This window comes from Danio rerio, chromosome 2 (assembly GCF_049306965.1).
Source record: "Danio rerio strain Tuebingen ecotype United States chromosome 2, GRCz12tu, whole genome shotgun sequence".
Classification (NCBI taxonomy): Eukaryota; Metazoa; Chordata; class Actinopteri; order Cypriniformes; family Danionidae; genus Danio; species Danio rerio.
Genome location: NC_133177.1, coordinates 58991453 through 59004670, shown reverse-complemented (window position 1 = coordinate 59004670; position 13218 = coordinate 58991453). Strand labels below are relative to the sequence as shown.

Here is a 13218-nt window from a genome sequence, read left to right as displayed (position 1 = left end):
TTGGGGGTCGTGGGCTGTAAAGTTTGGGAACCGCTGCAATAGAGCACCTTTGGGTGCTTCGTAGTGGAACGGAAGATTGGCATCATGGATGTGAAGCCGACAAATCTGCAGCAACTGTGTGATGCTATCATGTCAATACGGAGTAAAATCTATGAGGAATATTTCCAGTACCTTGTTGAATCTATGCCACGAAGGATTAAGGCAGTTCTGAAGGCAAAAGGGGATCAAATCCAGTACTTATAAGGCGTACCTAATAAAGTGGCCGGTAAGTGTATATATTTGAGTACATCTATATATAAAAAAAGAGCAATAGCATACCATCTGTAGGTGTGTTTAACCTATTGACCTGTGCTGTATATGTAAATAAATGTAATCATATTTGTGTTTTTCCTATATATAGATCTCAAATAGTTTTTTTTTGAGTATGTCCTCTCAAACCCAGGTAAGTAGAAGTTGCCGCAGTATTTAATTAAATATGCAGATGCAGCATTATTGTTTATCTTGCAGGTTGCAGATCAAAGCTGCAGCGGTGCGTCTTTGATGTCTGCGAGTCTGAGATGTTGAGCAGAGCCGTCCAGACGCATCTAAATTCTCTCTCTGTAATTATGGAAATGCAGTGTTTGTATTTATAGGCAGAAGCCACAGGCTGCTGGCCTCGACCTGACGCAGCTGGAAAGCATCTTGGTCTGCGCTATAATACCCGAGTCGGTGAGCTTGAGTGGGGGTTCAAGAATAGCACTCGTTTCTGGGGACTTTGCTTTCCAGTCGCTTCAAAGCAGCCCATAATAAGAGACCAGCGAAGAAGCCACATCCAACATGACAGGCAAACGACACCACACATGAGTATTTATATTCAAATTTAGTTTAATATTTACAATAAATACAGTACTTACAATATAAAATGTATGTACACAATCATATAAAAAAAGACCCAGGACTTCAAGACCCAGCGCATCCGGTGCTATTGAACAAGAGGACACTGAATGTGCCGCCGTTTGAGGAATGTTTTACAATAGGGAACATGCGTTAAAGGGATAGTTCACACAAGGAATTACATCTGTCATCATTCACTCACTCTTTTCATCTGTTAAACACTACAGAAGATATTTTGAAGAATGCTACTTGATGGTCTCCACTGACTTCCATAGGATAAAAAACAATTACTATGAAAGTCAATGGAGGTCATCTTCAGTTTTGGAGTGAGCCGTCCCTTTAACACTTACAAAAGTTGCATCTGTTGGTGTGATCCAATGCACCTAAATTACACACTTTTTTTGCTCAATGCATTTACTAAATGCAGCATTATTGTAAAGCGTTACCAACATTTGGAAAGAAATATGTAAAAAATTAGGGCTGGAATTGATAAATCATTGTATTGTTATTCATGAATCGATTGTTAGATTTTTAACTGCGTCCCGATTCTCTCTGGAATCAATTCTAAGATCCGTTTTTAACAGCAGATGGCGCTCTAGGTGAGTTTTTTGACAGCAGATGGCGCTCTAGGTGAGTTTATAACAGCATATGGGATCTAGACTAATGTTTAACAGCAATCTAGGCTAGTTTTGAACTGCAAACGGCGCTCTTGGCTAATTTTTAACAGAAATCTAGGCTAGTTTTGAGCAGCAGAAGGCGCTCTAGGCTAGTTTTTAACACCACAGTGTGCTCTAGGCTAGATTTTAACACCAGAGGGCGCTCTTTGCTAGTTTTTACCAGCAAACGCACTCTTGTCTAATTTTAACATAGGTTTAGGCTAATTTTGTGCAGCAGAGGGCGCTCTAGACTAGTTTTTAACACTAGAGGGCGCTCTAGGCTAGTTTTTAACCGGAGACGCAATAAAGGCTAATTTTTAACAGAGGTCTAGGTTAGTTCTGAGCAACAGATGGTGCTCTAGGCTAGTTATTTAACACCAGAGGATGTTCTGGGCTAGTTTGTAACAGCAGACGCACTATAGGCTAATTTTTTAACAGAGGTCTAGGCTAGTTTTAAGCAAAGGAATCAAGTCTAGACTAGTTTTTGAGAAGCAGACAGCACTCTAGGCTAGTTTTTAACACCTGAGAGCGCTCTAGGCTAGTTTTTATCAGCAGATGCACTGTAGGCTAATTTTTAAACTGAGGTCTAGGCTAGTTTTAAGCAACAAAAGGCACTCTAGGCTAGTTTTTTTTAACATCAGAGGGCAGTCTAGACTAGTGTTTAACACCAGACACTATATAGGCTAATTTTTAACAGAGGTTTAGGTTAGTTTTGAGCAGCAGAGGGCGCTCTAGGCTAGTTTTTAACACCAAATGGCGCTCTAGGCTAGTTTTTAACAGCAGACGCACTATAGGCTAATTTTAACAGAGGTCAAGGCTAGTTTTGAGCAGAAGAATGCACTCTAGGCTAGTTTTCAAACAGCAGATGACACTCGAGGCTAGTTTTTAACACCAGAGGCAGCTCTATGCTAGTTTTTAACAGCAGATGCACTATAGGTTAATCTTTAACAGAGGTCTAGGCTAGGTTTGAACAGTAGATGAAGCTCTAGACTAGTTTGTAAACACCAGACAGTACTCTAGGCTAGTTTTTAACACTAGAGGGCGCTCTAGGCTAGTTTTTAACAGCAGACGCACTATAGGTTAACTTTTAACAGAGGTCTAGGCTAGTTTATGTACAAATGTTTGTATTAATAATTGTTTTACATTTAAATTGTATGTGTAAAGCATACAGTGCCCTCTGGTGGTAAAAACTAAGCTTCAAATCGATTCAAAAGGAAATCGCAATGCATTCAGAAAATGTAGGAATCATTTCTTGATTCACAATAATGATTTTATCCTCCCAGCCCTGGTAAAAATGAAACACATTTGTTGCATGGCAGTTTCGAGCAAAACATTGTCAACATCGTTGTGCATTTTCCACTTTGGTTTGCTAGTCGTCAGGCTTTGCACTCGTTGTGGCATCGTTAATTCAACATAACAGTCTCCGGATTGGACACCGATTCGTAGGACCAGCCTTTCAGGATGCTTTTTAACCCCAAAAAAAGGCCTTAAAAAGAGCTCTGCGTGATCTATGTAGTACCAGCTACTTTGTTATAAAAGTATGATGATATATATATAATAAGAGTCATTAAATAAGGCAGTTGTGGTGGATCCGGCCCTCACAGGTGTCTCTTCATGTGCAGCGCCAGGTGGTCGGAGCGGGAGAAGGCACGTTCACACAGGTGGCACTGGAACGGCCGGTGGCCCGTGTGTTTACGGAAGTGACGCGTCAGCTCGTCAGAACGGGCGAACTTCCATCCGCATCCCTCCCAGTTGCAGTGGTATGGTTTTTCACCTGAAATGAAGGAAAAAGAGTGAAGGTGAGTTTCAGATTTGATTAAAAGACTGCAAAATGGAAATTTAATTAATGTATTAAAAATCATGCACACTAATCATTTAATTAATGCATTAAAAAGCATGCACACTATTAATTTAATTAATGCATTAAAAAGCATGCACACTATTAATTTAATTAATGCATTAAAAAGCATGCACTCTAATAATTTAATTAATGCATTAAAAAGCATGCACTCTAATAATTTAATTAATGCATTAAAAAGCATGCACTCTAATAATTTAATTAATGCATTAAAAAGCATGCACACTAATAATTTAATTAAAGCATTAAAAAGCATGCACTCTAATAAATAATGTATTAAAAAGCATGCACACTAATCATTTATTTAATGCATTAAAAAGCATGCACACTATTAATTTAATTATTGCAATAAAAAGCATGCACACTCGAGATTAAATCAATGCATTAACAAGCATGCACACTCTAAATTAAATTAATGCATTAAAAACATGCACACTTTAATGCACTAAAAAGCAAGCACACTAGAGATTAGATTAATGCATTAATAAGCATGCACACTAAATGAAATCATTGCTTTAAAAAGCACGCATACTGGAGATGGCATAAAATGCATTCTTACCGGTGTGAGTGCGGTGATGCGCTTTTAAATGGGAGCTTTTGGTGTACGTCTTCCCGCAGCCGGCGTATGTGCATGTATGTGTCGCCATGCGCTTCCTCGGCCAGGTGCGTCGCCCTCGCTTGGGTTTAGACTCCATTAGCTCTAACGGAGAGGACGGAGGAGTGAGAAGAGCCCGCTGCATGCTGGGTTGCATCCCCATTGCCTCCTCATACATGGCAAACTGGTGTGGCGCGGTGAACTGCATTGGCACCTGCGGATACGCCGGAGGAGAGTGATGGTAGCTCTGTGTATATGTCGTTTGACGGAGGTGGGAGTCGTCAGGACTCAGCGGAGGAGTCATATTCCCGGTGGCCTGCGGAGAAACTGCTAGTCTGGGCTGCTCGAAAGACATCATGCATGAAACGTTGCCTTCCTGCTTGATTTTTTGGCAGGTTTGTGGCACCATGCCTATCACCGGACCGTAGCCATCCATCGGCGGCTCCACTTTGATTTCAGGAAACTCCTGTCTGGGGAAGCCGCTGGAGTTGAGCAGGAATCTCCCCTGCACTGTGGTGTCATACGTGGAGTCTACATCAGATCGCAGGAGCTCTGCCATGAGGCCGTATGGTGGAGGTGCTTCTGGAGATGAGTAAACTGCAGTGGAGTACATGCCGCATGGCTCGGAGTGGGAGATGAACTCGGCTCCGGCCTCCAGAGGGCCCGTGGTGTTGGCCAGGATAAACTCCAGGTCTAAATAATTGCTGAGATCCTCGTCATCCTTACGGCCTCGACAAGTGTCTGTGTTCAGTGCCACGTTGAGCGGAGGGCAGCTGGCGTTCAGTGGTTTGTGCTCCTCAATCTTCCATCTCTGAAAAAACAAAACAAACAGAGAGCGGTTAGAACGAAATCTACTTTCGCAAGACTCATCCTGAAAGCGTTTCATGAGCGTTTCGCTGTCACCTCAACTCTTCAGACCAACATATGAAACTTTACATCAAACTGTTTTAAGACAGAGATCATGAAACCAGATTTTTTTTACAGATGTTATTTTGATTTATGTCCTTGCATACACTAGCAGTCAAAAGTTTGGGGTCAGTAGGATTTTTAAATGTTTTAAAATAAGCTTCTCTTGCTCACTAAGAATGCATTTATTTCAGCAAAAATACAGTAGAGATTATGAAATGCTATTGCACTATAAAATAACTGCTCAAAAGTAGTTTATAATTGAATTTAAACATTTATTGCAACGATTTTAATGATGAATTTTCAGCTTCATTACTTTAGTGTCACACGATCCTTCACTCTACTATTTATTATCATTATTAATATTTGATTATTAATGGTAATAGTAATAAAAGCAATAATGACTGGAGTATTAATTTCAATTAAATCTACATACAATACGTTATAAATAAATATTTAATAAATACGTATTTAACAATTTAACATTTACATTTAATAAATGGCGCCTTGATGAACAGAATAATTTTATTTAAATTAGTAAATAAAGAATAAAAAAAAAACTGACCCCAAACTTTTGACTTCTAGTGTATATATTTATTTATATTCCTCACATGTGTAAACACACCTGGCAGTAATGCTCTTTCTGATGCTGATACAAAATCAGATTACAGCAATAATTATTTAAAGTGGATCAAAAAAAATACTTTCATCATAGTTGTCCTTAAATTATTTAACACCCATTCTTGTCTTAAGACAGTTTTGAAAACCTTTTTGATTCACTTAATGATGACATTATGTATATATCATATATGTATATGAAAATTACATTATCTAAATAAATGTTTAAATAAGAACTAAAAACAACATCAATAGTTATTTTAAATTATTATGTTATTATTATAGTATAGTTGCATATACAAATTTGTATAGTGTTTTAGTAACCTACTATAGTGTATTATAATTTAGTGTGTTTTTATAAATACACACACACACACACACACACATATATATATATATATATATATATATATATATATATATATATATATATATATATATATATATATACACACACACACACACACACAGTAAAAACTATAACATTACTTTCCCCCACTTTTCCGATTAAGTTTTGCACTAAACATTTTTATCAAACATGCATTTAAACAAGATATATTTACCTTATAAGCATAAAATACGTATAAAAACTAAATTTCTTAAGCGTGTTTTTGACTTATATCTCCAATATATTGTATTTTGCGCAAAAACAAGTAGGAAATGCAAGTGTTTTTCGAGTGTTAACCCAATTTTAACCACATCTGAGGTGAGGTTTCCCGCATTGCCCTGACTTCACCCTCGTTTAAAAGTGCATAAAAGTGTCAAATACTTACATCCTCCCAGAGCTTCTCCTTCTGGTTTGCAAACGTTGAAATCGAAGGCAAAAGGCAAGGTAAAGCCATGTCCACGCGTGCTCGGTGTGTATTCAGTATTAATGCACTTGCTCCTGAAGAGATGTCAAACTTCTGCGCGCTTTTTCCTCGAGTGAACTTCCACAGTCATGAACAAAGTTTGCCCGGCAGGAGCGCCTCCTACTTAATAAATACGGCTCCTAGACCAATTGTGTGCGCGGTGGAAACCGCGTTCAGAGTTCCCAAAGATAGTCTATATATAAGGCACAGTGCGCTCTCTCCAGCGCTTCTCGTTTCTCAGTGCGGGACAGTGCACGCTCCGCCGCTTTTAAACCAGAGCCGCTGATGCGCGCGCACACCTCCCTCGCGGAGGCGCGGCTGACAGGAGGCGTGTCACTATCATCTCTGTAGTAGAAACACACACAAAACTGTTACCAAGGCGTTTCAAAGAAAAGCTCGAATTGATCCAAGTGTAATTCCAGCGCCCGACAGCCTACATTCACCCGTGCGTAATTTAGTCTCCAAATATACGCGCTTTCCAATGACTACACAATAAGGTTACATTTAGACTTTAGAAGTCAAATAAAGTTGTTTTTACTCGCTGATATGGCAATTTTCTGTACAATAGATTAGTAGGTGATCCAAATGTCATGTTTTCCCTGTCATTATATATAAATGCGCGTGCCTATATATAAACCTGGAACTCTGTACTGTGTATAAAAGGTGAAGGAGGCAAATGTGTTGTAAAGAAAGCCGTTTTATGCAGGGTTTGAGGTTAAATGAAATGACTACATAGTCTTGAGGACAGACAGGCTATTGTGTTTGTTTTGTAGTTCTCCACACCTGTGGTTTCTCTGCTAAAACACCTAAGACAGAGAGGGAGAGAGAGAACCACACACACACACACACCTCAATGAGCAAAAATAATGGAGAAATGTGAACTAATTAGATATTTTATAATCATGTTTGCGTAGAGATTAGTACTTTAAAAAAACATTAGGTAGCCTAAGTCTAAGTGGCCTTGCAAAAAAAAAAAAAAAAAAAAAAATATATATATATATATATATATATATATATATATATATATATATATAATTAAAAAGATCTATAATAAAAGTAAACATATTATATATAAAATATTATAAAATATCTATATACATTTAATATATATATATATATATATATATATATATATATATATATATATATATATATATATACATATATATATATATATATATATATATATATATATATATATATATATATATATATATATATATGGTATGACACATTTTGACCCGTTTATGACACATTAACTAACATTAAAACTGATGTTTTATCAATAATTAGTTCTTTGTTTGGGATTTTATTTGCGCTTTTAAAAGTGTTTAAGCGTTTTACAAATTTTCTTTAAACAAAACAACAACAAACGAGCATAAATGCAATAAAAACAGTAAATTTCACGTCAGTTTCAGACGATATTTTCTAACAAACAAAAAAGGAGAAGAAAGATTTCTGCCTTTCATCTCAGACACTGAGACTGCCCCAGCATGACAGCTGGATTTTTGTTTTGTTGTGTTTTTTGGCTGTGTTTACTGTAGTAAAGGCTTTCAGCGAGACTTCTGTGTTCAGAAGCGTGATTAATGAGAAAGGCATTGTGTGCGCGCTCAAAGGCGCATTATCATGATGATTGTGCGCGCGCAGCGGGTTTGTCTAAACGCGGACAGCAGGCGCCAGTCTCACCTGAGCCCAGGACTCTCTCCTCTCACATCTGAGCCTCGCTCCTCGCCGCATTCAGGTGTAAATGCGGGGGGATTAAATGGCTGGAATGCTGATGCTTGGTGGGAATTATTGGCTTTGCTTCAGCGGCCATTAGTTTTGGTTAATGATGTCCCGAGGACGAGACGCGTCAGATTGTTTACAGCACGTGAGGCCGCCATTCAACACACTGACAGCCATAGAAAAACTCGACAGGTCACTTAGTTTACATCTCAAAAATACGTTCTTAGGTTTCACTCGAGCACGTTTGTTTCCATTTGGTGCTCTATAGTGGTACTTTTGATGTTTATAGTCATTATTGGAAAGTTATATGATGAAATACTGTAGTAATTTACAGTTTTTTAACCGTTTGTTTGTAAAATACCTGCATTCATCGGCTGTGGTGATTTTAAGTTGCCATGGTAACACAGCAACTGTTGTAATTTAGTATAAACAAATGACCCAATACTGTAGTTTTACTACAACTACACGATTCTAGAAAACACTTATATGTACTACAGTATTTATTACATAACTATAGTTAAACTACAGTATGCTGGAACATTCATTAACAAAGAGTTGTAAATACTAGTATAATAGTACACAGTATAGCTTAAAAACACTACAGTATTTGCTGTAAATTACTATAGTAGTTTTAATGTGGGTATTAATGGGTATTGTTCATCATAGCCGATTCAAAATCTCGGTAATATTTGTAAAAATACAACAGTAAGGCCTTATGATAGGTTTTTTAATCATAAAATGTTGTTTGTTTACGCATTGTGCTTCTCATCTGTGAAAGTACCATGCTTTTTATATTCACCATGGCATATTGTTAACCAGTTGGTTAATTTGGTTAACAATATATCATAGTGAATATAAAAAAAACATGGTACTATTGCATATTTATGTGCTGTGATGTTTAAATTGTGTAACATAATGCCATTGTTCAATCTGATAGTTTGTTAAACCTTACAAAAACATAGTAATACATGATCCCTTTTGAAATTGAATAATGACCTGGTTATTTTCATATTTTAATGATGCATAGTATATGTATTTTTTTTGGCAACTTGACATGTAGAGTGCATGTGTTTTGATACCGAAAGTTATATATATCACACAAAAACACTATAGTATTTGCTATAAATCACTATAGTACTTTTAATGTGGGGATTAATGGGTATTGTTTATGATAGAGGATTCAAAATCATGGTTATATATATATATATATATATATATATATATATATATATATATATATATATATATATATATATATATATATATATATGTATATATATATATATATATATATATATATATATATATATATATATATATATATATATATATATGTATATATATATATATATATATATATATATATATATATATATATATATATATATATATATATAATACAACAATAAGGCCTTATAATATCAACACTTAAAAGGCTAAATGTTTACTGTAAAATGTCATTTATGCACTATGATTCCCATCTGCAATGGTGTTTTTTTTTATATTCACCGTGGTATACTGTAAATATAGTAAATATTAAAAAAAGAAATGGTACTATTGCATATTTAAGTGCTAAATGTGTGCATGGTGTAACATAATGCAATTGTTCGATGTAATAGTTTGTAAAACCTTATAAAAACATGGTAATACATGATAACTTTTGAACAGACCCGAAATAAGGCATTTATTTGTACAGAAATAATGATATTTTCAGGGTACATATACAAAAATGCATATTAAAACGTTACGAAAAACTTTATTTGCTGTTTTTGTTAACGTATTTACATTTTTTGGCAACTTAACATGTACAGTACAGGGGTTTGGGAGCTGAACATTATATATATCACCCAAAAACACTATAGTATTTGCTATAAATCACTATAGTATTTTTAATGTGGGGATTAATGGGTATTGTTTATGATAGCGGATTCAAAATCACTAATATATATCAAATGTACAACAATAAGGCCTTATGATATCAACACTTTATGAAGGCTTAATGTTTATTTTTACAGTAAAATGTCATTCATGCGCTGTGATTCCCATCTGCAATGGTGTTTTTTATATTCACCATGGTATATTGTTAATATCATAGTAAATATTAAACAAAGACATGGTACTATTACATTATTATGTGCTGTGATGTTTAAATAGTGTAAAATAATGCAATTATTCAATGTGATAGTCTAAAACCTTTTAAAAACTTGGTAATATATGATAACCTTTAAAATAGATCCAAATTAAAGCATTTATTTTTTACAGATACAATGATATTTTGAGGGTACATATACAAAAATGCATATTATTAAGTAAACGTGGCATTGTGTAAACAAAAAAGTTATTATTCCATAGTTATTTTCAGTGTTTGGCAACTTAACATATACAGTACCGGGGTTTGGGTGCTAAACATATATCACTCAAAAACACTATATTATTTGCTATAAATCACTATAGTATTTTAATGTGGGGATTAACGGGTATTGTTTTTGGTAGGGGATTCAAAATTATGGTAATACATGTCAAAAATACAACAACAAGGCCTTATAATATCAACATTTAAAAGGCTAAATGTTTTTTTTTTACAGTAAAATGTCATTTATGCACTATGATTTCCATCTGCAATGGTGTTTTTTTATATTCACCATGGTATATTATTAATATCATAGTGAATATTAAAAAAAACATGGTGCTATTTGTGTGATATGATGTTTAAATAGTGTAACATAATGCCATTGTCCAAAGTAATAGTCTGTTAAGTCTTACAAAAACATTTTAATACATGACAACTTTTGAAATAGACCCATATTAAAGCATTTCTTTCTACAGATACAATGGTATTGTTAGAGTACGTATACAAAATGCATATTATCAAGTAAACATGGCATTGTGTAAACAAAAAAGTAATTATTCCATAGTTATTTTCCATTTTTGTTGATTCATATGCAGTTTTTTTTGGCAACTTAACATGTGCAGTATATGGGTTTTGGTGCCAAAAATGATATATATCACTCAAAAACACTGTAGTATTTGCTATAAATCACTATAGAACTTTTAATGTGGTGATTAACAGGTATAATTTATGATAGCGGAATTAAAATCACTGTAATATATATATATATATATATATATATATATATATATATATATATATATATATATATATATATATATATATATATATATATATATATATATATATATATATACACACACACACACACACACACACACACAACAATAAATGTTTATAACATCAACACTAAAAAGCTAAATTTATTTTTACTGTAAAATGTCATTTATGCACTGATTCCCATCTGCACTGGTATTTTTTATATTCATAATGGTATATTGTTAATATCATAGTGAATATTAAAACAAACATGACATTAGTACATAAGTATTTATGTGCTGTATGTTTACATGGAGTAACATAATGCCATTGTTCAATGAGATGAGAGTCTGTAAAGCCTTACAAAAACATGGTAATACTTGATAACTTTTGGAATGGACCCACATTAAAGCATTTCTTTTTACAGATACATACATTTCAGGGTACATATCCAAAAACGCAAGTTAACATGGCGTTATGTAAAAAAAAGAAGAAGTAATTATTCCATAGTTATTTTGCAGTTTTTTTTATGCATATGCATTCTTTTGGCAACTTAACCTGCAGTTTGGGTTTGGCTGTCAAACATTATATATATATATATACAGTGACACAGTTAAAGTCAGAATTATTAGCCCCCCCTTTGATTTTTGTTTTATTTTTTAAACATTTACCAAATGATGTTTAACAGAGCAAGGAAATTTTCACAGTTATGTCTGATAATATTTTTTCTTCTGGAGAAAGTCTTATTTGTTTTGTTTGGACTAGAGTAAAAGCAGTTTTTAATTTTTTTTTAAACACTATTTTAGGGAGAAAATTATTAGCCCCTTTAAGCTATTTTTGTTTTCGATAGTCTACAGAACAAACCATCATTATACAATAACTTGTCTAATTACCCTAACCTGCCTAGTTAACCTAATTAACCTAGTTAAGCCTTTAAATGTCACTTTAAGCTGTATAGAAGTGTTTTGAAGAATATCTAATCAAATATTATTTACTGTCATCATGGCAAAGATAAAATAAATCAGTTATTAGAAATGAATTATTAAAACTGTTATGATTAGAAAACAATCTGTTGAAAACAATCTGCTCTCTGTTAAACGGAAATTGGGAAAAAAATAAACGGTTGTAATAATAAAAAAATAATAAAATATTTATTAAAATAAATTTATTAAAATAATAAAAATAATAATAATTCAGGGCGCCTAATAATTCTGTCTTCAACTGTATATGTCACTACATATAATTTGCATAGTACATTTTCAGTTATTTAAGAATGAAAACTTGCTGTAAATTGCTCACATTGACCTCATGACCTCAGTTTATCGCTCATAACAGAGTCATGAGTCTGATAAAGGTCTCGTATGCGCATATTCTGCTTTGGTTTCTCTGGGCTTTTTGTGGTTCTCAAGAATGCTTTTGGGATGTTTCTCATCTCTTTGTCATGAATCTTCAAGGGAACTGAAGACTCTTTCTCTTGCTCACAGGTTTCACGTAATCTCAATTATGCAAACTCCATTTTCATTGCAAACCAGAGCTTCTTGCGCTTCTAGTTTGGCGATGGAAATAAAATGGGACTCTCAAAATCCAGTCAGAAGAGTCAATTATTTTGAATAAAACTATTGAGATTTATTCATCACATTAAAGCTGATTAAACAAGCCTCCCATTGGAGTATTCTGTAAATAACATTATATTAAGATTACAATTCTATTATATAGATCCAATCTAAAATGTACAAATTGAGAAAATCACCTTTAAAGTTGTCTAAATTAATTGATCATATAATATGCATTATATTACTAATCAAAAATGCATTTTTTATATATTTATGTTAAGAAATTATTAAAAGGTCTTGATTTAAAATGTTATTTACTCAATATTCTAATTATTTTTACAAAACTAAAATGAAATTATATAGATAAAATCATTTTAAAATAAAACAAATGACAAATTGAAAAAGTCACCTTTAAATTTGTCCAAATTAATTGATCAGCAGTGCATTACTTATTCATTTAATAATAAATATTTA

At 33.7% G+C, this 13218-nt stretch overlaps 1 protein-coding gene across 1 annotated transcript; it reads right to left on the bottom strand.

Annotated features, from left to right (window-relative positions):
* Positions 1 to 846: 846 nt before the first annotated feature.
* Positions 847 to 6601, bottom strand: klf2b (Kruppel like factor 2b). Its single transcript, NM_131857.2, has 3 exons — positions 6280 to 6601; positions 3947 to 4793; positions 847 to 3303 (listed from the first exon to the last, which is right to left on the bottom strand). Exons 1-3 carry the CDS (start codon positions 6346 to 6348, stop codon positions 3128 to 3130), a joined length of 1092 nt encoding a protein of 363 aa, NP_571932.1. The 5' UTR covers positions 6349 to 6601; the 3' UTR covers positions 847 to 3127.
* Positions 6602 to 13218: the final 6617 nt, after the last annotated feature.

Bases quoted from the DNA above. Each gene is read 5' to 3' on its own strand.
- klf2b (NM_131857.2), bottom strand. From the start codon at position 6,348: ATGGCTTTACCTTGCCTTTTGCCTTCGATTTCAACGTTTGCAAACCAG. The intron at 4,794-6,279 runs GTAAGTATTTGA...TTGTTTTTTCAG, and splicing joins AGGAGAAGCTCTGGGAGGAT to AGATGGAAGATTGAGGAGCA. The intron at 3,304-3,946 runs GTAAGAATGCAT...CCTTCATTTCAG, and splicing joins GCATCACCGCACTCACACCG to GTGAAAAACCATACCACTGC.